The 16,635-nt window shown below is 38.3% G+C and overlaps 1 protein-coding gene across 2 annotated transcripts in view; it reads right to left on the bottom strand.

The window, feature by feature from the left end:
• Window positions 1-8,412: 8,412 nt before the first annotated feature.
• CAPN7_4 (calpain 7) overlaps window positions 8,413-16,635 on the bottom strand; it is a 37,005-nt gene continuing 28,782 nt past the window's right edge. For both annotated transcript variants that reach the window (XM_051212943.1, XM_051212944.1), the window contains 2 exons: window positions 15,918-16,010; window positions 8,413-8,697 (listed from right to left, as the gene is read on the bottom strand). Coding sequence is in view for 1 of the 2 variants with exons in the window: in XM_051212944.1 (XP_051068871.1) it covers window positions 8,556-8,697; window positions 15,918-16,010 (235 nt within the window). In the remaining variant the exon portion in view is untranslated. The remainder of the gene's footprint in view (window positions 8,698-15,917; window positions 16,011-16,635) is intronic.

The following is a 16,635-nucleotide window of genomic DNA, read 5'->3' as shown; positions in this document are numbered from 1 at the left end:
TTTTGGAAAAAAAATACTGTCAAAAAAAACTATGACAGACTTACCGAATTGGACAGGTAGCTTCGGAAATTAAATGATTTATAGTATCCAAATACGATTTAAATGATAGTTCATAAAATAGTGAATACAGTCCTTTAACATACACGGCTATATATATTTCTTGATATTAGGTAGAGGTTTGAATAGGTCCTGTAGATACATAAAGTACGTGGGTTAAAGTATTCAAATACGATATAACCATATATTCCTTAAGGAATAGAATACAGATATGAAATACAAATCTTCGTCAAATATGATTATATATGGTTTCAAAGTGACAGAGTATAGTTTGATCGTATAGTCAAAATGAATATATGTAATTAGATTATTATGAATTATTGTATGAATATGGTCATAAATACCGTAAGTTAAATTCAGAACTTATCATATGGCATGAAATTCACAGTTTATATGTTAATAGTTAAGAATTGAGTTATCTTCCATAAATCCAAGAAAAAATAATTCATCCAGCTCTGCGAGAATCCTAGAAAAATAAAACTAAAAACCTCGGCCTGAAAGTAACGTCCAGTCCGTGGCGCGCGGCGTGCAAAAGTCAATAGTCAGCCGACGAGTAATCTGTTCTGAGCTTATGAACATTGTTATAATGTCCTCTTAATTTCTATGCTTCGGAAGGCAATAAAAGTGAGGGAATATCAGATGCAAATTTATTACTAAATTACTTATAAGCTGTGATCAAGTCCCCTCTGGTTCTTTAGTATGACGATAGAAATAGATTTAGTTTAGCCCGTCGAGCACCATACTATAGCTTCACTATTCCGGGAATCAGCTTACTTGTGGTTCTTTGAACCTTCTCCGTTGGCTCACTGTCTCTTTATAGTCAAAGGCTAACTTCTGGTATGCGATGCTAGATTTTAAGACGAATGAAGCATCGATATGGCTAAAGGCTCTACGTATTGACCATAGGGTTCTAAAACCTTTGACAGTTGTCGCACGGCAGTGCGAAGTGGTTTTTGAGTATTGGCTAACGATGACTGCTAGGTTATTGCATATCTGAACAACAGGTAGCTCACTGTTATTCAACGTGTATGTATCTGTACCTTGGTTAACAATATGCATTATAATGCATTTTGAAGCATTTGTCAACAACTACTAAATTTCAGACCATTCGAATAATTTTCAGGTAATTTTGAAGCTCCAAACTATAAACTCTACTTTTTATCGCTCCCAACTTCTTGACATCATCAGCATATAACAAAACCCGTGATGATATGAAACACTCCGCTAGTCACAGTTTCCCAGCTAGACAACCTGGGGTTCACCTATACTCTTTATTGACGCCCAGCTAGGATGTCTTTTGTCTACATTATTAGACCGCCTCCAAACACAATAGCCCTTAACTTATATCACAGCCAGTCGAGAGGATCTTTGTCAAGAGCCTTGCTGAATTCAATGCAGACTACATCTACAGGTGGCTTTTTATATTTAAGAGTGCACTGACATTGAAGGACTACTCATGAGTTTATGAGACATGAATAACCTGCTCTAAATACGTGCTAATACTCAGAAAGAACACAGTTCTTGCCGAGATACTTAAAACAATTCCTCTCGATAATCCTTTCTAAAATGTCAAAAACCATTCTAGTTAGGCTAACGAGTTGAAAGTTGTCAGGTTTATATCTCGTGGTTGCTTTGATGATAAGACTTTCAAAAGCATTCGTCTATTATCTTGTCAATAAAACCCTGGGTTACAGATAGGTTAGAAAATACTCTTAAGAGATTCTCGACGAAATTCGTTTATTCCTTTAGTAACTCAGTATGCATTTCATCAATTCCCATGGATTTCCATATATCAGGACGTCAAGTACTTTACTAATCAAAGTGTATAGAGTGTGTGTGGATGGTTGTTAGAACTGGTGGGGAGGACGTCTTTGCGGTTCATACATTGCTGAAGTAATTTGAAAATACCTGAGATTTATCGTAATTGTCCTCCACTGGTAGGGAGACTTTGGTTCTATTCACTGATATATTGAGGATGGTGAGCATATAATACCTTATACATTTGCTTTCCACTCGTTTGGTCCGGTTTGGGCTAACATATGGTCGTCATTGATAAATATATGGAAATAAAAGACTAGAACCGCATGATCACATAGGGATGGCATATAATGAAGGTTCGTGACGTCATCCTCATATTTGGTCAGTATGAAATATATTTATTATGATTTGAGCTATGGGCTGTACCCAGTTGCTTCTTTCACATGTTGCTCTGGGGCACATGTGATTACTTCATCAATTTGTTTTCGTTTGAAAGAGTTTTATGACAATTCAGTCTTCAGATTTTTCCAGTCTACTGTAGATGCGTTAAATTGTTCCAAGATTAAACACTGATCACCTGATGAATAATTGTTGAAACCTCCTAGCAAAACCTCATTCACCTCACAGGTTGGACTGCCGCAGACGGAATCAATCAGCAGCTCTTGTCCTTTGCATTTCAATTGGCAACTAGCTTATTCGCACGTCACACTTCAATTCCATCTGTTATCGAAAACGGCAGACGGGATAGTTTTTCTGACGAACAGAACTACTCCTCTCTTGTAATTCTGGATCCTGTTAGTTCTTACTAATGTGAAACTTCCAAAAACAAGTTCCCTACTATGTATAGATAGAATCAACCGAGTCTCTGCAACAGCAAGTACATTCAGCTCATTAGAGATTATCCTGAAGCACTAGCTGGTTTAGTAGCTCACTTATCACCCCAATGTCATGTTTAGCACGAGTTCTGCCCTTTCACTCTCCTTGACTATATGAAAGACAACTGACTTTTCACCATGGTCAATCTTCAAGTTCTTAACTATTGATTGAAGGACTATCTTTCCTTTAGCAACATTAGGTCGTTCCTTATATCTGATTTGTACCCATTTATTAGCTTTCATTGGAGTAGCAATCAAAGTCAAGTTACACACAGTGTGGGATCCTGGATGACTACCGACAGATTGTGCATCTAGGTTGTTGTTCCTGTTAGAAACGGACCTAACAATACATTGAGGTTTTCTAGGTGTTTCCTGCTCGTTGACGTTTGGAGAGCGGTGGATAAAAGAACCTTCAATACTACGGCTTTTATTTTCAACAAATCACTTTATAAGTCGCTCATAATCCGTTGGCCCATGTAATTCAATCGACTCATAACTTATTCAGTGTAACTTCACATGACTTTGCGTATCGGCCGAACGAGTACTGTATGATGTGCCTCGATTACGCTTGGTAATATTCCTCCAAGCAGAATCCCCCCATTTTAGTGGCTTCGCGTTTGAACAGCGTTTGTAACACAACCACAAGCAACTATTTTAACAAGCCGTTTGAAAGCTATAGGGGTCTTGTTCGTAGAAATTTCATGGTACCATAATTTGCACTCATTGCACTGTATGCCACATTCCACAGTGCATCAACAGCATGAGCACTGACTATTGCTTTTTTACACCGATTAGTCAATAGTCAGAGGTTTTTAAAAAGAAACTAGGCGCAAACAATATCCACAGAGAAAATGGTCAGAAAAAGTGAAAAACTAAATTTTAAGAACCAAAAGTGCAAATAAATACAAAATGAACCAATGTACTCAAAAGTTGCTGACGATAAAATACTTCCAATAAAACGATACTCTTGACGAATACTGACGGAAATAAATTCAGTTAGAGCGAACAGAGTAGTTATGATGCACAGTAAACGATCAAAGCAATAAAATTAGCTGACCGAGGAAAATTACGATTGTTCTCCTTAAAGGGCGCGGCTAAGCGTTTTTATATCCCATTGACGTAAGGCTGAACCTAGACTACTGTGTCCAAGCATCCATCCCACGTCTTATGAAGGATATTGACTCAGCCGAATGAGTTCAGCGTGTATGAGCACAATTAGTGAAGGATCTTTCAAAACTTTCATAAGCCGAGCGCTTGTGGTGGTTCCCAAACAAAAAGAGCTTACACAAAATATATTGATACACTAGGTTAATAGTTGTATACCAAAAAATTAATAGTAAAGAAACCTAGATGTCTGTCCGTTAGTAAAACCCAAAGGTAACAAAATACCGTTAGCAATACAAAAGGTATATTAAACAAACAGACACTAACAGTTACTATAGAATGAATGTTACTTGTGAATTGCCTTGTGAGAACAACGACCACAAACTGAGTTCACTTGATTGACAGGTGTTCCTCTGCAAGTGACTGCACCAATGACGTAATGAGGAGGACGGAGTCCAATAGTATTATACAATAGTAATCCGCGCCAAAAGTCCAACGTTGAGTCGGAAGGCCTATAATGATGTTATAATACTATTATAGTCTTCAATCAAAACGGTGGCCAATAAAACAGAAGAACAAACGGCGTAGATAGTGTTCTATATTTTTAAACAACGCGGTAGTAGAATCGTATATCATTCATCGGAACAATTATCATCGTCTTTTTAACAAATGATGCAGCAAAACAACAGATATTGAATAAAAATGTGGTTACAACTAAAGTGTGACAGATTAGAGAAAAAATGTGGTTTTTATTTTTGTTGTTACAAAAATCACTGAATATATGTCACCACGCTTAAATCTCTAGAAATTTTCCCCTTGATCATATCGGAGAACGCGTGGTGACCTTATATTGTAACCCCATATCTTTAATAACGATGTTATCCTTAATATACCTTATCGTTTTACTCTCTCTAGAAATAATCACTTCTGAGTCCATTCTGAGAAGGTTCAATTACCGTGATCTCATAAATTTAGGATGAGTTTTCGTTTTTCTCATCGAGTAGTCAGTATCTAGAGCGCTTTTGTTGAACGTGGTATCAACGCCATCAGGAAGCATTTTTAGGGAGAAGACGAATCTTCACTGAAAAACAAGCTGCAAACATTAACACAGGTCCATAGAAATATTATCCTTCTTATTGAAGAATTGCTTCGTGAAAAAAGCTTTCAGAATACCTTTTATAATTATTTCGAAGAAAATCTATATATATATCTAAATATATTCAGCACTCACTCAGGAAATAAATGGAAAATATTGGGCTTTGTTGATAACCTAAGCTATCTTGACATGACTTCAAGGTCAGGTTGGAGCTCAAATTTTGTTTTTGTTTCACGTAAGTGTTGTAAACCTGGGCGGTTTAGTGTGGAATATCACCTTGTTCAATTTAGTCGTCTTATTAATTTTAAGCACTACTAGTCAATGTAATATGTGTTGATTTCTGGTCGGTTGAGTAGATAGATAAGTGTTATTGCGTAATAACCTAAAGTCCGCGCAGGTCACATTGAGCACTTTGGCAAGGAACTCCCCAACGTCATATAATTCTTATCACAAACATACGAGATAACTCGTGAAGACTTGCGTGAGGACGTGCTTTGATTCAACGTTGAGTTCCAACGAGAACCCAATAAGACATTGCAATATTTCCTTTTATCACAGTGGGTTTGAAATGTCTCTGAATCTACGCCTAATTGTCTACTTATCGCCTAAATGCACACCGACTTGTTAACTTTATGCACGATCATTTGTTAGCCCAAATACCTATGTTCTTTACTTCCATCACAAAAAGCATTTAAACACAGTATACTGCATTTACAAAATTATAGTTTTAAAGAAATATTTACAAGAAGTGGGTTCACAGTTTACGAGATCAATAGCTGGGAGGTGTTTGTTACACGTCTTCTTTGTTAGTGCAAAGTTTTGCTTTCATTGACAACTTTAAGGTTAGAAGTGACGATATAATTTATGGGTGGCATTTGGGCTTTCCATGTTTAAAATGAGATCATAAGTTAATGTGAAAAGTTAGCATAATGAATCACAGTTAGAAATTAGAATTAGGTCTTTACGAATTGATAACAGCCATTATGCTGGAACACTGTTAATTCATATAGACGTGTGAATCTCGCGCCGAAGTTCAAGTGGTTGTATGTGGAACTTGGTTGATTCTTTTATTAATTGTAGTTCCTGTGAGACGAGCAAAAATAGGAAACCTCGGTGTTGGTTCGTACAATCAGATATGAATAGATATAAGCCCTCTCAATATCTTAGCTTTTTTTCTGCTTAAGTTTTAAAATGTTTCTTAAATTCAGTCATACTCCGATGTGTGCTACTGATGCCGATATATATGTGGTGTCACTAATCAGAAGTAGAATGCCTGGCGGCAAAAGGTTGAGAAGATCGAAAAGAGGAGAACGAGAACAGAGTGATTAGTATGAAAAAAGGAACAAAAAGTCCGAAACAATTAATGAGTAATTTGCAAATGAAATACCTACTGTATGGTTATTAGTTTTGTACTGTTCCTTTTTTTACAGGTAAAGGTACTAAAAAAATATTCCACTCTTAGTTTTTGCTATCACACCTTTAATGTTCTTTATTTCTAGGTAATACATCAGGTACGTTTCTTGGGATACATTGGAAATGGACTCACTTTTGGCAAATATAAAATACTCAAGGGACGCAGTTATTCCCTTAATGAGTTTTGCGAAGAAATGGTAAGCACAATATTGATCAAGTACTTACATTACCAGGCGCCGACCAGCTACAGCTTGGACCATTACCGCTGGTATGCTGTTCGTTTATATTACCGATTGGAAAACGATATGCACTCGGATTCCATTTTATAATCGTAAATTCTTGGATTCAGATGAATGAAACATTGTTTAATTACAAAGCGACCCGAAGACTTAAAAATAAGGAAGCACGCAGTTCCTCAGAAATTTTTCCAGTCAACTAGTTGATACTATAGCACAGTGGTCTTAACATTTAGCATATTCCAGAATACATATTTATTAGAATTAAAACTTTAAAAAAAGGGATAAATTGTTTCATTTTGGTTCTTTAATTATAGTTTCCCTTAAAAATATCAGCGAAAGTGTTAAGTCTATGTGTTCTCAGGACACTTCCAAATACTTTGTTAATTTTAGGAAACGCGGCTATATTTAAATTATTAGTGCAACTATAAAATAATGGAAAATTGTGTACTTAAATGAAAATACTTTGGGATAAACAAGTTTGCTACCTTCAAGTAGTCAGATGAATTATTTAGTAAATCACAAGAGACAATAATTTTATTTTATTTGAACACATAAATATTGTTAAGAAGGGGCATCGAATACATATGCGCCACACAAGTCGCTTGATTTGTGTGTAGGCGGTGACACTGTATGGCTGCGTGGAATAAAACAAATGAGTCCTTATTTGTTAAAATAAATAAATTTACGTTATTGAGATTAGTTTCGAGCTGTGTCCTCATGAAACCTACCCGTCTCAAACAGTTGTCGACTATCATTGTTGTGCTAATCATCCTTAAATATATCATCTAATTGTGGAATAGACTATAATCTAACATGGTATTTAGCTAGCCACTTCAGTCGTTTTCGCTGTTTTATTCGTTCTATTCAATTTGTCCTACGTGAGCAAAACACTAAAACTCGTAATGTTTAAAGGTAAGCTTATTTTGTAATGATCCCACACAGATCCTGTATCTTATCAGGAAAATCTGATTCATACGTATTTTAGATCCAATCTTACCATAAAATCTCTATATAATTTTGTGGGCCATAATAAAAGATATTTTAGGTTAGTTTTCGTGTTATGATTGGTCATAACAGACAGGAGCTGAGGAGAGAAATAATTTTAATAATTTCCTACAGTTGTTGGCAGTCACTGTGCTACTGGTTATGGTGGACGTTATTGGTCTGATTAACACAATGAGAACTACCTGTTAGTGGGCCGAAAAACGAATTAATCTTCTTTATTGAGACCACGAACCAATCCAGGTTAAACTGGTATTGAAAATCTAGAACTTTCCGTCCTAGTGTGAGGCACGTCAGCAGTGTATTGACAACTGGAACTGTTCTCGCACGCGAATGCCTTAGCTCTAGACAATTGGTCTGGAACCCAATGATGTTTGGTCGCACAATATTGTGGATTTATTGAAGTTAAACTTGAACACCATTTGATCACGACTTTGTGGTCTAGAGGTAAACATCCGCGCACGAGGGTCCCGGACTTGATTCCCGTTGTGAAGTTATGGACACGCAAGGCTGGGAAGCCCCATCCTAGGAAAAAAACAGTCGTTCAGTGCTCCTAGCCTTTTAATAGTTGTGAGACGTTGGTCGGTTTGTGATTTCAATAAAATTCAGCAACCTCTACAATTCTATACCGACGATATATATAATGTTGAATTCACAATTAGACCATATTTTCTACGTACAGTTTTTTCCACTTCAGCGTCAGTGATTCATCTTGTTAATTTAATTCCATCCTGGTATGATGTAGTGACTGGGATCGATTCATATTATTTGCGTGAGGTTTCAGGTTATTAATTGACTACTGAAAAGCAACAAGTTTGAACTATTTCATTTTGACCAAACAGAAGTTGAAGATTGAATATTTTATAAACTGGATATTCATTTTAGTACTTTTTTTATAAATAAAAAACAAAGCGCATCAAAAATACTCTTTCTGGATTTCCGGAAGTAAGACTTCAAAGAAAACAGAGTAATGATGACAATGAGACATGGTAATGTTCTTCGTTATCTTCATCATATGGGGGTTATTGTAAAATTACTTATAGATTTAATCGAGAGAATAAATGGTCCTTCTTGGCCAGGTCGATAAGTGGAAACAATTACATTGTATACACCACCAGAGAGACCAGCTTGTTCTAGAACAACATATCCTCTTCTATAAATAAATAAGAGAATTTAAAGTCATTGACTATTGAAAATGGGGTAATAAGAAAATTATTGGCAGATTGTGTAACAAAAGCATTAAATATATATCACAAATGTTACTCGTTTTCATTATAATGAATATTGCAAAATCAACCGATTTGACAGAATTACCGAAGTATTTTAACTGTTCACATGATCGACCCCAAGTAGATGATAGATTATAGGAATTCAAAGATAGTATTAGTTTACATAATATTTAGCGAAAGCATAAGTCTATGAGTTGACTGTTAGTTAACAAATGAATAAACAGTTCTGAAAACGGGTCACAACAAAGTAATCAATAAAATTTCGCTACCGCTCGACGTAACTGAGAAGTCTTATATTCCTTTTTTTAAACAATAGGCAAAATATATACGGAATCGAATGTAAAACACAGATATTTAACAATAATAATGTGGAATCAAATGTCCAGTATATTGTATAGATTTCTAATACTGGTTAATAAAACAAACGAGTAAATCTGATGATAAGATTGTTAATCTTTACCGACTGAGGTGGTTGGGAATTAAGTTGCTTATGCCCAACAACCGCTTACCGCAACAGGTAATTCTAGTTGTAGATTCAAGTTCAAAGGAAGCTAGAGGGTGGCCAAATAAAAATGCGATATTTATAATTTCATAGACTGTTGGTCTTACTCGTGTTGGGATCCTATCAGTTACCATACCTAATGGTTTCCGATGCCTCAGGATTTGTTCCAATACAACAGATGCAATCACTCTTTATCGTGTGTCATATCTTCAGTTTTAAAATTGTCTGCCACTTATTCCGCGAATTTATTTCATATTGTCTATGCCTAATATTTTCTACTACCAATGGTACCGTTACTAATTCTACTACTCTACCGTTTGTTTTAATAATTTAGTCTCACTGTGGTGATATGATGTGACAACTTGAGCCAATACACACACATATTTATCAAGTTCTACGGCGCTTGTGAGTAACTGAAAATTATCACTGAAATTCCAGTATACGATACTAATAATCCCGATTCTAAACATTGTTTACTATAAAATTTAATGTTAAATAGCTGAAATCAAAACATTTTAAAGACCAGCTACGCTAGATACCATTTATTATATATTCTATTTGAACATATAAATATTGGTACAAGGGGGCAACAGATACATATGCGCCACACAATAATAATGAGAATGGGAAGAAATAAAGTAAGCTGCCTGTAAAAAGAACAATAACGACCACAAATTAGTGTATGTTAGTGAAATATTAATAACGATGAAGGAAACAGAAAGAATTCTTTCAGTTAGAGAAGTTACGGTCACTTTTTATGGAGAAAGTAAAAGAAGGTTACAGTAGGGTCGCCACTGGCTTCTATTTTGAGCCACATCTGATAATGTATCTAGCCACTGTGTTGCACCATCTCTAGGACCCCAACCAGGGAGTCTATCAATAAAAGGACGAGTATACTGCGCGGCAGTCCGTTCTGTTTTAATTTACGGCAGCGAAACATGGACATTAAGAGTAGGAGACACTCGTAAGCTACTAGTATTTGACCATAGATGCCTTAGGAATATTGCTGGGATCACCGAGTAAGTAATAGTGAGGTTAGACGCAGGGTATTAGGTTATGATGGTTAATCAGTTGATGAGGTTGTGAATCTTCATCGACTGAGATGGTTGGACCACGTGTTACGTATGCCTGAACACCGATGACCACGACGTGCAATGCTAACCGGTGTTCGGGATGGTTGGAAGAAAGTTAGAAGCGGCCAAACCAAAACGTGGCATCAGTGTTTGAAGTCACTAACTTCTGTTCTGAGCCATGTTGGTAGATGCAGACTACTTGGTTGGGGTCCGCGTGACTATCGTAACCAATGGTTGGAGTCTCTTGGTGACATGGCTCAGAATCGATCACAATGTCGTCGGTGTATACACTCTCTGTCTTCCCTTAAATTAAGAGATTAAAATCGCTTCATATCTTTCCTTCTACGAACTAATTCTTTCTTCCTGTACTATATCCTTATATACAATCTTTCTTTTATATATTACCACTGAATTAACTACTTTTATGAATCCGGTGTCCATCTTGCTGTATTAATGAGGTATGGCAACTTGGACCGATGCATATATGCGCGTGGTCCTACGTTGTAGCTGACTGACTGAGGGAGTCGTAGAGGAACAATAGAAACCAGTCCTGTGCAGCTTTCTTTCATACAGTTACACTATGTCATACACTGACCACCTCTCCGATTTTTCCAACTAGTCCCAGAGTCGGCAAGTAATGAACGACGTGGAATTCTCTGGAACCACATTCGTAGAACATGTCCAAGCCACCGAAGTCGGTGTTTCAAGATGGTGACACCAATTGGATTGTCGTCTCTGTGTCCGAACACACGATGCCGAACCTCTGCATTACTGACATGGTGTTGCCACTGGATGTCAACAATCTTTCGGAGACAACGATTTTCACAGGCATGGAGTAAAACTGCTCTCACCGACGCGTTGCGGATCCGACCTTTTACAGCCAGACTGACATCACGAAGGCGCCAAAGATGGCCCAGATTGGCATAAGCCAATCTGACTTTCACTATACGTGCATTGATCTCATCACTCACGCCACCACCAGCACTTATGCAGCTACCCAGATACACGAACTTCTCGACTACTTCTATCTGCTCACCATCCAGGGTGAGTACAGGATTAGAATCCTGCCAGTCTTGTAGAATTACTTTGCACTTCGAAGGTGCAAAGCACATACCGTACCTACGGACACTGATTGCCAACTGATTAAGTGCGGATTGCATGGTTTGGGCATTATCGCACAGTAACACAATATCATCCGCATACTCAAGGTCGAGAAGTCTTTCTTCAGGCAACAGATCCACACCGCCATTACTTACATCCATTAGAATTGTTTTCAAAATGTCATCGATGGCAAGGTTGAAGAGGAATGGTGAGATTGGGCAACCCTGCCTAACCCCACTGCTTGGATGGAACAATGGAGAGAGGTGGTTGTATGCCCTTACTCTGCCTGAGGTGTTTGTATATAGGGCTTTTAGGATGTTAATAAACTTCTCAGGCACACCCTTCTTCAATAGACAATCCCAGAGAACAGTCCTATCCAACGAATCGAAGGCAGCTCTGATGTCAAGAAACACTACGATTGTTGGCCTTTGATAAGTATGATGGTGTTCTAACATTCGGCGGAGAGTGAAGATATGGTCGATACATCCTGGACCAGAACGAAAACCAGCCTGCTCCTCGCGAGTCAATCTTTCTCGGGTTCTGAACAACCTACGAAGTATGACGGAAGCCAATAGCTTGGACGCAATCGGAAGTAGACTTATCCCCCGATAGTTCTTACAGGAACGACGTGAACCCTTTTTAAAGATAGGGACAACTATCGACTCATTTATGATGTTGGTACACTCTCTAGCTCCCAGACCTTTGTAAACAACATCGTCAGTTCCTTAGTCAGAAAGTCACCACCATCTTTAAAAAGAGCCGGAGGTAAGTCATCTGGGCCAGGTGATTTGTAGCGCTTCAAGAGTTGGAGTTCCTTGCGGACTTCCACCTCATTTGGTGGATCAGTCGTCACCGGCTATGGAGGCAGGACAGTCTGACCGATGTTGCCGGAGCAGTAGGCCGGTTGAACTGCCCTTCGAGAAATTTTGCCCATCGTCCAAGACGTCGATGGATGTTAGTGATTGGCGTTCCGTCATCCTCGTAGATTGTTTGGCTCACACCAGACTCCTTGCTGCCAGTGGCTTCCGGCAGTTACCATATTCAGCTGCTGCTTCCAACTCATTAGCACGCTCCGAAAACCAGGCTTCTCGGTCCTTACGCAAGCTCTGCCCGACTTCATTACGTAACAGCCTTCGTATGTGGTCAAACTCACGGTCACCTAAAGTAGACTGACGGTCCCGATGAATTGTAAGGAGCCTAAAGAAATCCAGTGCTTATAAGCGGGACGTTTCGTGAAGCCGCAAGCGACTTTACTCACCATTTTCATGGCGTCATGCAATTGCAACTAATGATCATCTATACTTTTCGGTGGGATGGTAGCTAGCCTAGAACCTAGCACGGTTTGATACTTAATTGCGACAGAAGTTGCAATCAGTTTACTGACATCAATCAATTTAGCACGATGAATTCGTTGGCCACTGAAAAGTAAAGTAACATTGGCGCAAACAAGGGCATGATCAGAGTTCAGATAGGTACTCCAAAAAGAGTGGCAGTCTTGTACACAACCACGTCAGCGGTAGCTGATCGCGATGTGATCAATCTGAGTCCAGGCTTGAGACACAGAGGGAGGGCGCCAGGTGGCACATTGGCGATGACTGTGCCGGAAGTTAGTGTTAGCCAGAAACAGGTGGTCTGTGCACAGTTGCAGTAGACGGTCCCTGTTATCTGTCCTGTGACCAACAAGTCCCCATCGACCACCTAAGCGCTAGAACTACAATATCTGTCGGATGCACTTTCTGAAGAACAGATAACTGGTGGTAAAATTAATCCTTGATTGCAACTGGGCTGCAATCTGTCGGATCATAGGCGATGACGAAAAAACATCGTTTCTCACGCCGATTTCTTCTCACTTTGATGGAACTTTCTAATCTAACAGCACATAACCGACTGTTAATGGGGATCCAATCGATTAATGCTGCCTCAGCTCTAGCGCTTAGTGCGACACCAACGCCAGCAAGACCAGACGAAGATGCCACAGGGTCCCCGGATAAACGCAAGTAAAACAAGGTTTTTGAGGCGACAGATGGAGAGCGAATTTGTAGTACTTCACCCGAGTCTTGAATACGGGTCTCGGATAGACAACAAACATCGATATTAAGACTTTCCAAGGACATAGCCAACCCTATCTGTTGTCCGACCTGCATAAATGTGCGAACGTTGAAGGCGGTCAGTTTGAATGGTTCACGTGGTTTCAGAAAAACTGCTTCAGTTCTCGTATTCGGTGGTAACATACAATTTTCAACCAGGCAGAGACTCGAGATAGTTTAGATATAATAGTTTCCACCATAGGCGAGCTGCTGTATAAGTTGAAAAATGGGGATATATGAAGTGAGAATAAAAAGTGATAAGTGATGTAGTATATAAAGAAAAACAGTAATAATAATAAAGTTGAGTGTTATCAAGAGAAAGTGAAATGTCTTAGTTCTGATCGGAGCGAGCACAGTATTTTGTTAAATATTTGTCATCTTATCAAACATGTGTGAGGGCTGTGATACTGCCCGGGTGCCCAAACCGAAGCAGGTGGTTTTCTTAGCGCGCCACACTCGGAGCCTTCGACTTAAAGGTCTGATCCACAAGGCAGTGTAGCATCGTATGGAGATGCAGTCCCATAGTGGCGGGAGACCAACATTTGGTCCATACGCCATTTTTTCCCTCAGGATACTGGAGCCCATGTGCACCATTGGTTTGGAATCAGGGTTTCCCAACTCCCTTAGGTGGACTCTCCGTGTCCACCAACCCAGTTAAAGTGCCGGAGTTTTGTTACATACCAACTGGCGCTTGTTAACAAAACGAACCTATAAGCTTGAACCTTTCCTTGATAATAGGTCATTTAATCTAGTGGCCGCATTTCGAATTGATTGAGAGGATTTAATCAATAACTAGGAACTAGAAAAACATGATATTCGTTGCCACTGACCAAACATAATTAACATTATCGTTATTCACTGTACGTAAAAAGTTTTAAACCATTTAAAGTTTGGGAGATTTCTGCCCAAATGGTTAACTGAAACGTTATCCATGAGAGCTTTGTCTTTGGTTTAAATTATTATATACAAGGATAGGAACATCACAGATGGACTGATAACCAACTGGTCACTGAGTAGCGATCAGTGTTGCGTTTGTTTTGGGTACTGATAGAATTCCATCGAATGAGTTGCGATGAGGCCACCAGCCTACATGACTCCACATTTCATGCACTGTGTTGAGATGTCAAGTATTTGGGATTAGTCTGCAGGAAATCATATGTTATGGCCCAAAGCCGCCAATCAGAAGCAGCAAATTATCGATCGGACCAAGAACGCGTAAAACACGTGCGAGCAGCCTAGAGTCCTGATTGGTCCTGCTTTCAGCCTAGCCCAGCCAGTTAAGTCCAGAACACCAGTCTCAGCCTCTGCAATATGAATCCTTGTATTTCAAACATACTGAATTTATATACCCATCAAACAGACCACAACGTAGCATAAAATAGAAAATAACATTTGTACAAAATTTGGCCAAATGTGGCTGTGAATGTGGGAAGCAGTGACTAATAGACAGGGCATAATTCAAGAATGGTAAAACTTATAATAATGGTTCGTAGGTCAAAATAAAGTTTATAATAAGAGGAATGTGAATATGAATAGTTTAGTTACTTAACAATTATACGATAAAAATATACGTTTGGTATTGGTCCATAAAAGGATCCCAAAGTTACCACTCATTATGTTTATCGGGACCTAACACCCTACTTGAACTAAGTTTCGTGTTAGTAAACACTCGTCTACAAGAGATGCCTTTAACCTTGATGAAACCGATGATTTCTAGTAGATCCAAGCACACGTCAGTATCTTATAGATATGTATAGCTGACGAGTTCCAGCTGGCACGAAACATGAATCTAGAGATTCCTACGGGCTACCTCCAACTACTTAGCAAACGCTTATGATTTATACTGTTCAGTCAGTAGAAATATTGCAACCCTCCACATGAGGTCAGTCGCAGCCCCAGTGTTAACATATTTCTAACTGGCTCACTAGGCGATGTGCGAATTATCAGTCCTCTTAAGATTCGGGACATGAACTTGCCAGTCAGCGCAATAAAGTTCGAACAGAAATCCTTCCTGATAGCTTTCAGCAACCGCGTAAAAACACTTATTCCTCTATTAAGTCGGTCGAACAAGGACTAAGTTAAATAAAAAATCTAGTTAGACTACTTAGTGTGAAGTCGGAAGTGTTTGACAACCACTACAAACTACATACTAAGAACTAAAACTGTAAAATAAGCTAATTGAATACGTCTAATATAACTGAATGACGGAGTACACATGTTCACATACATAAACTAGGTCACAAGCTTATTATGTGGACTATTGATTTTAATCGAATGTTCGGACCCACGTAGGTAGAGAAAGGGGGTGGAAACTATGACTAAAATTAAGAATCTGTTAAATATAAATGTCAATTGGATATTTTTTTACCAGAATAAATTACCTGTAATCTCCAGTAGTTGATCGATTTTGCTGATTGGGTGCTTGATCATTTGTAGCAGATATACGAATTAATTCTAAGCCCAGTGCATAATCTCTGTAAAAATAGGTGATAAAATAATCAAAATACTGTCAAGTAAATTTTAATGCGAGGAGTAGTTACCGCGCGTATAAGTTGTGTTGACAGACTCCAAATGACCACATAGCCACAGGTTTGTGTATTCTATTTATGGTGTACCGTACCATTAATCACTTTATTATGAACAATATTTATTGGGTGTCATATGAATTTTGCTTTCTATATATATATATATATATATATATATATATATATATATATATATATATATATTGTATTCTTCTAACTTATTCTGGTTAGCGTAGAGTGGGTCAGAGGCCATCAAACCAAGATGTGAGATCAGTAGCTAAAGTCATTGACTGATACTTTGAGGCACATTAGTAGGTGCTAACTATCCGTTTACGAGACCTTGAGTGAACTATTTTGAAATCGTTCTCAATGGGCCAGATGCATTAATTCTGTCTTTACCTAGGTTCTGCGTTTTAATACCACCTGATACTTCCACTTAGCTAATCCATTCCTTTCTTTCCAAACCATATTCTGTGTACTTAATCTCTTTTTAACTATCATTTGAACTTGTATTATTTGGACTGTTTATCTAATCATCTTATTGTGTTGATATGCTTCAACATCTAGAACGGTA

The sequence above is a fragment of the Schistosoma haematobium genome, chromosome 3 (genome assembly GCF_000699445.3).
Source record: "Schistosoma haematobium chromosome 3, whole genome shotgun sequence".
Classification (NCBI taxonomy): Eukaryota; Metazoa; Platyhelminthes; class Trematoda; order Strigeidida; family Schistosomatidae; genus Schistosoma; species Schistosoma haematobium.
The sequence above is the reverse complement of the archived record's forward strand: the minus strand, read 5'-3'. Positions and strand labels throughout refer to the sequence as shown.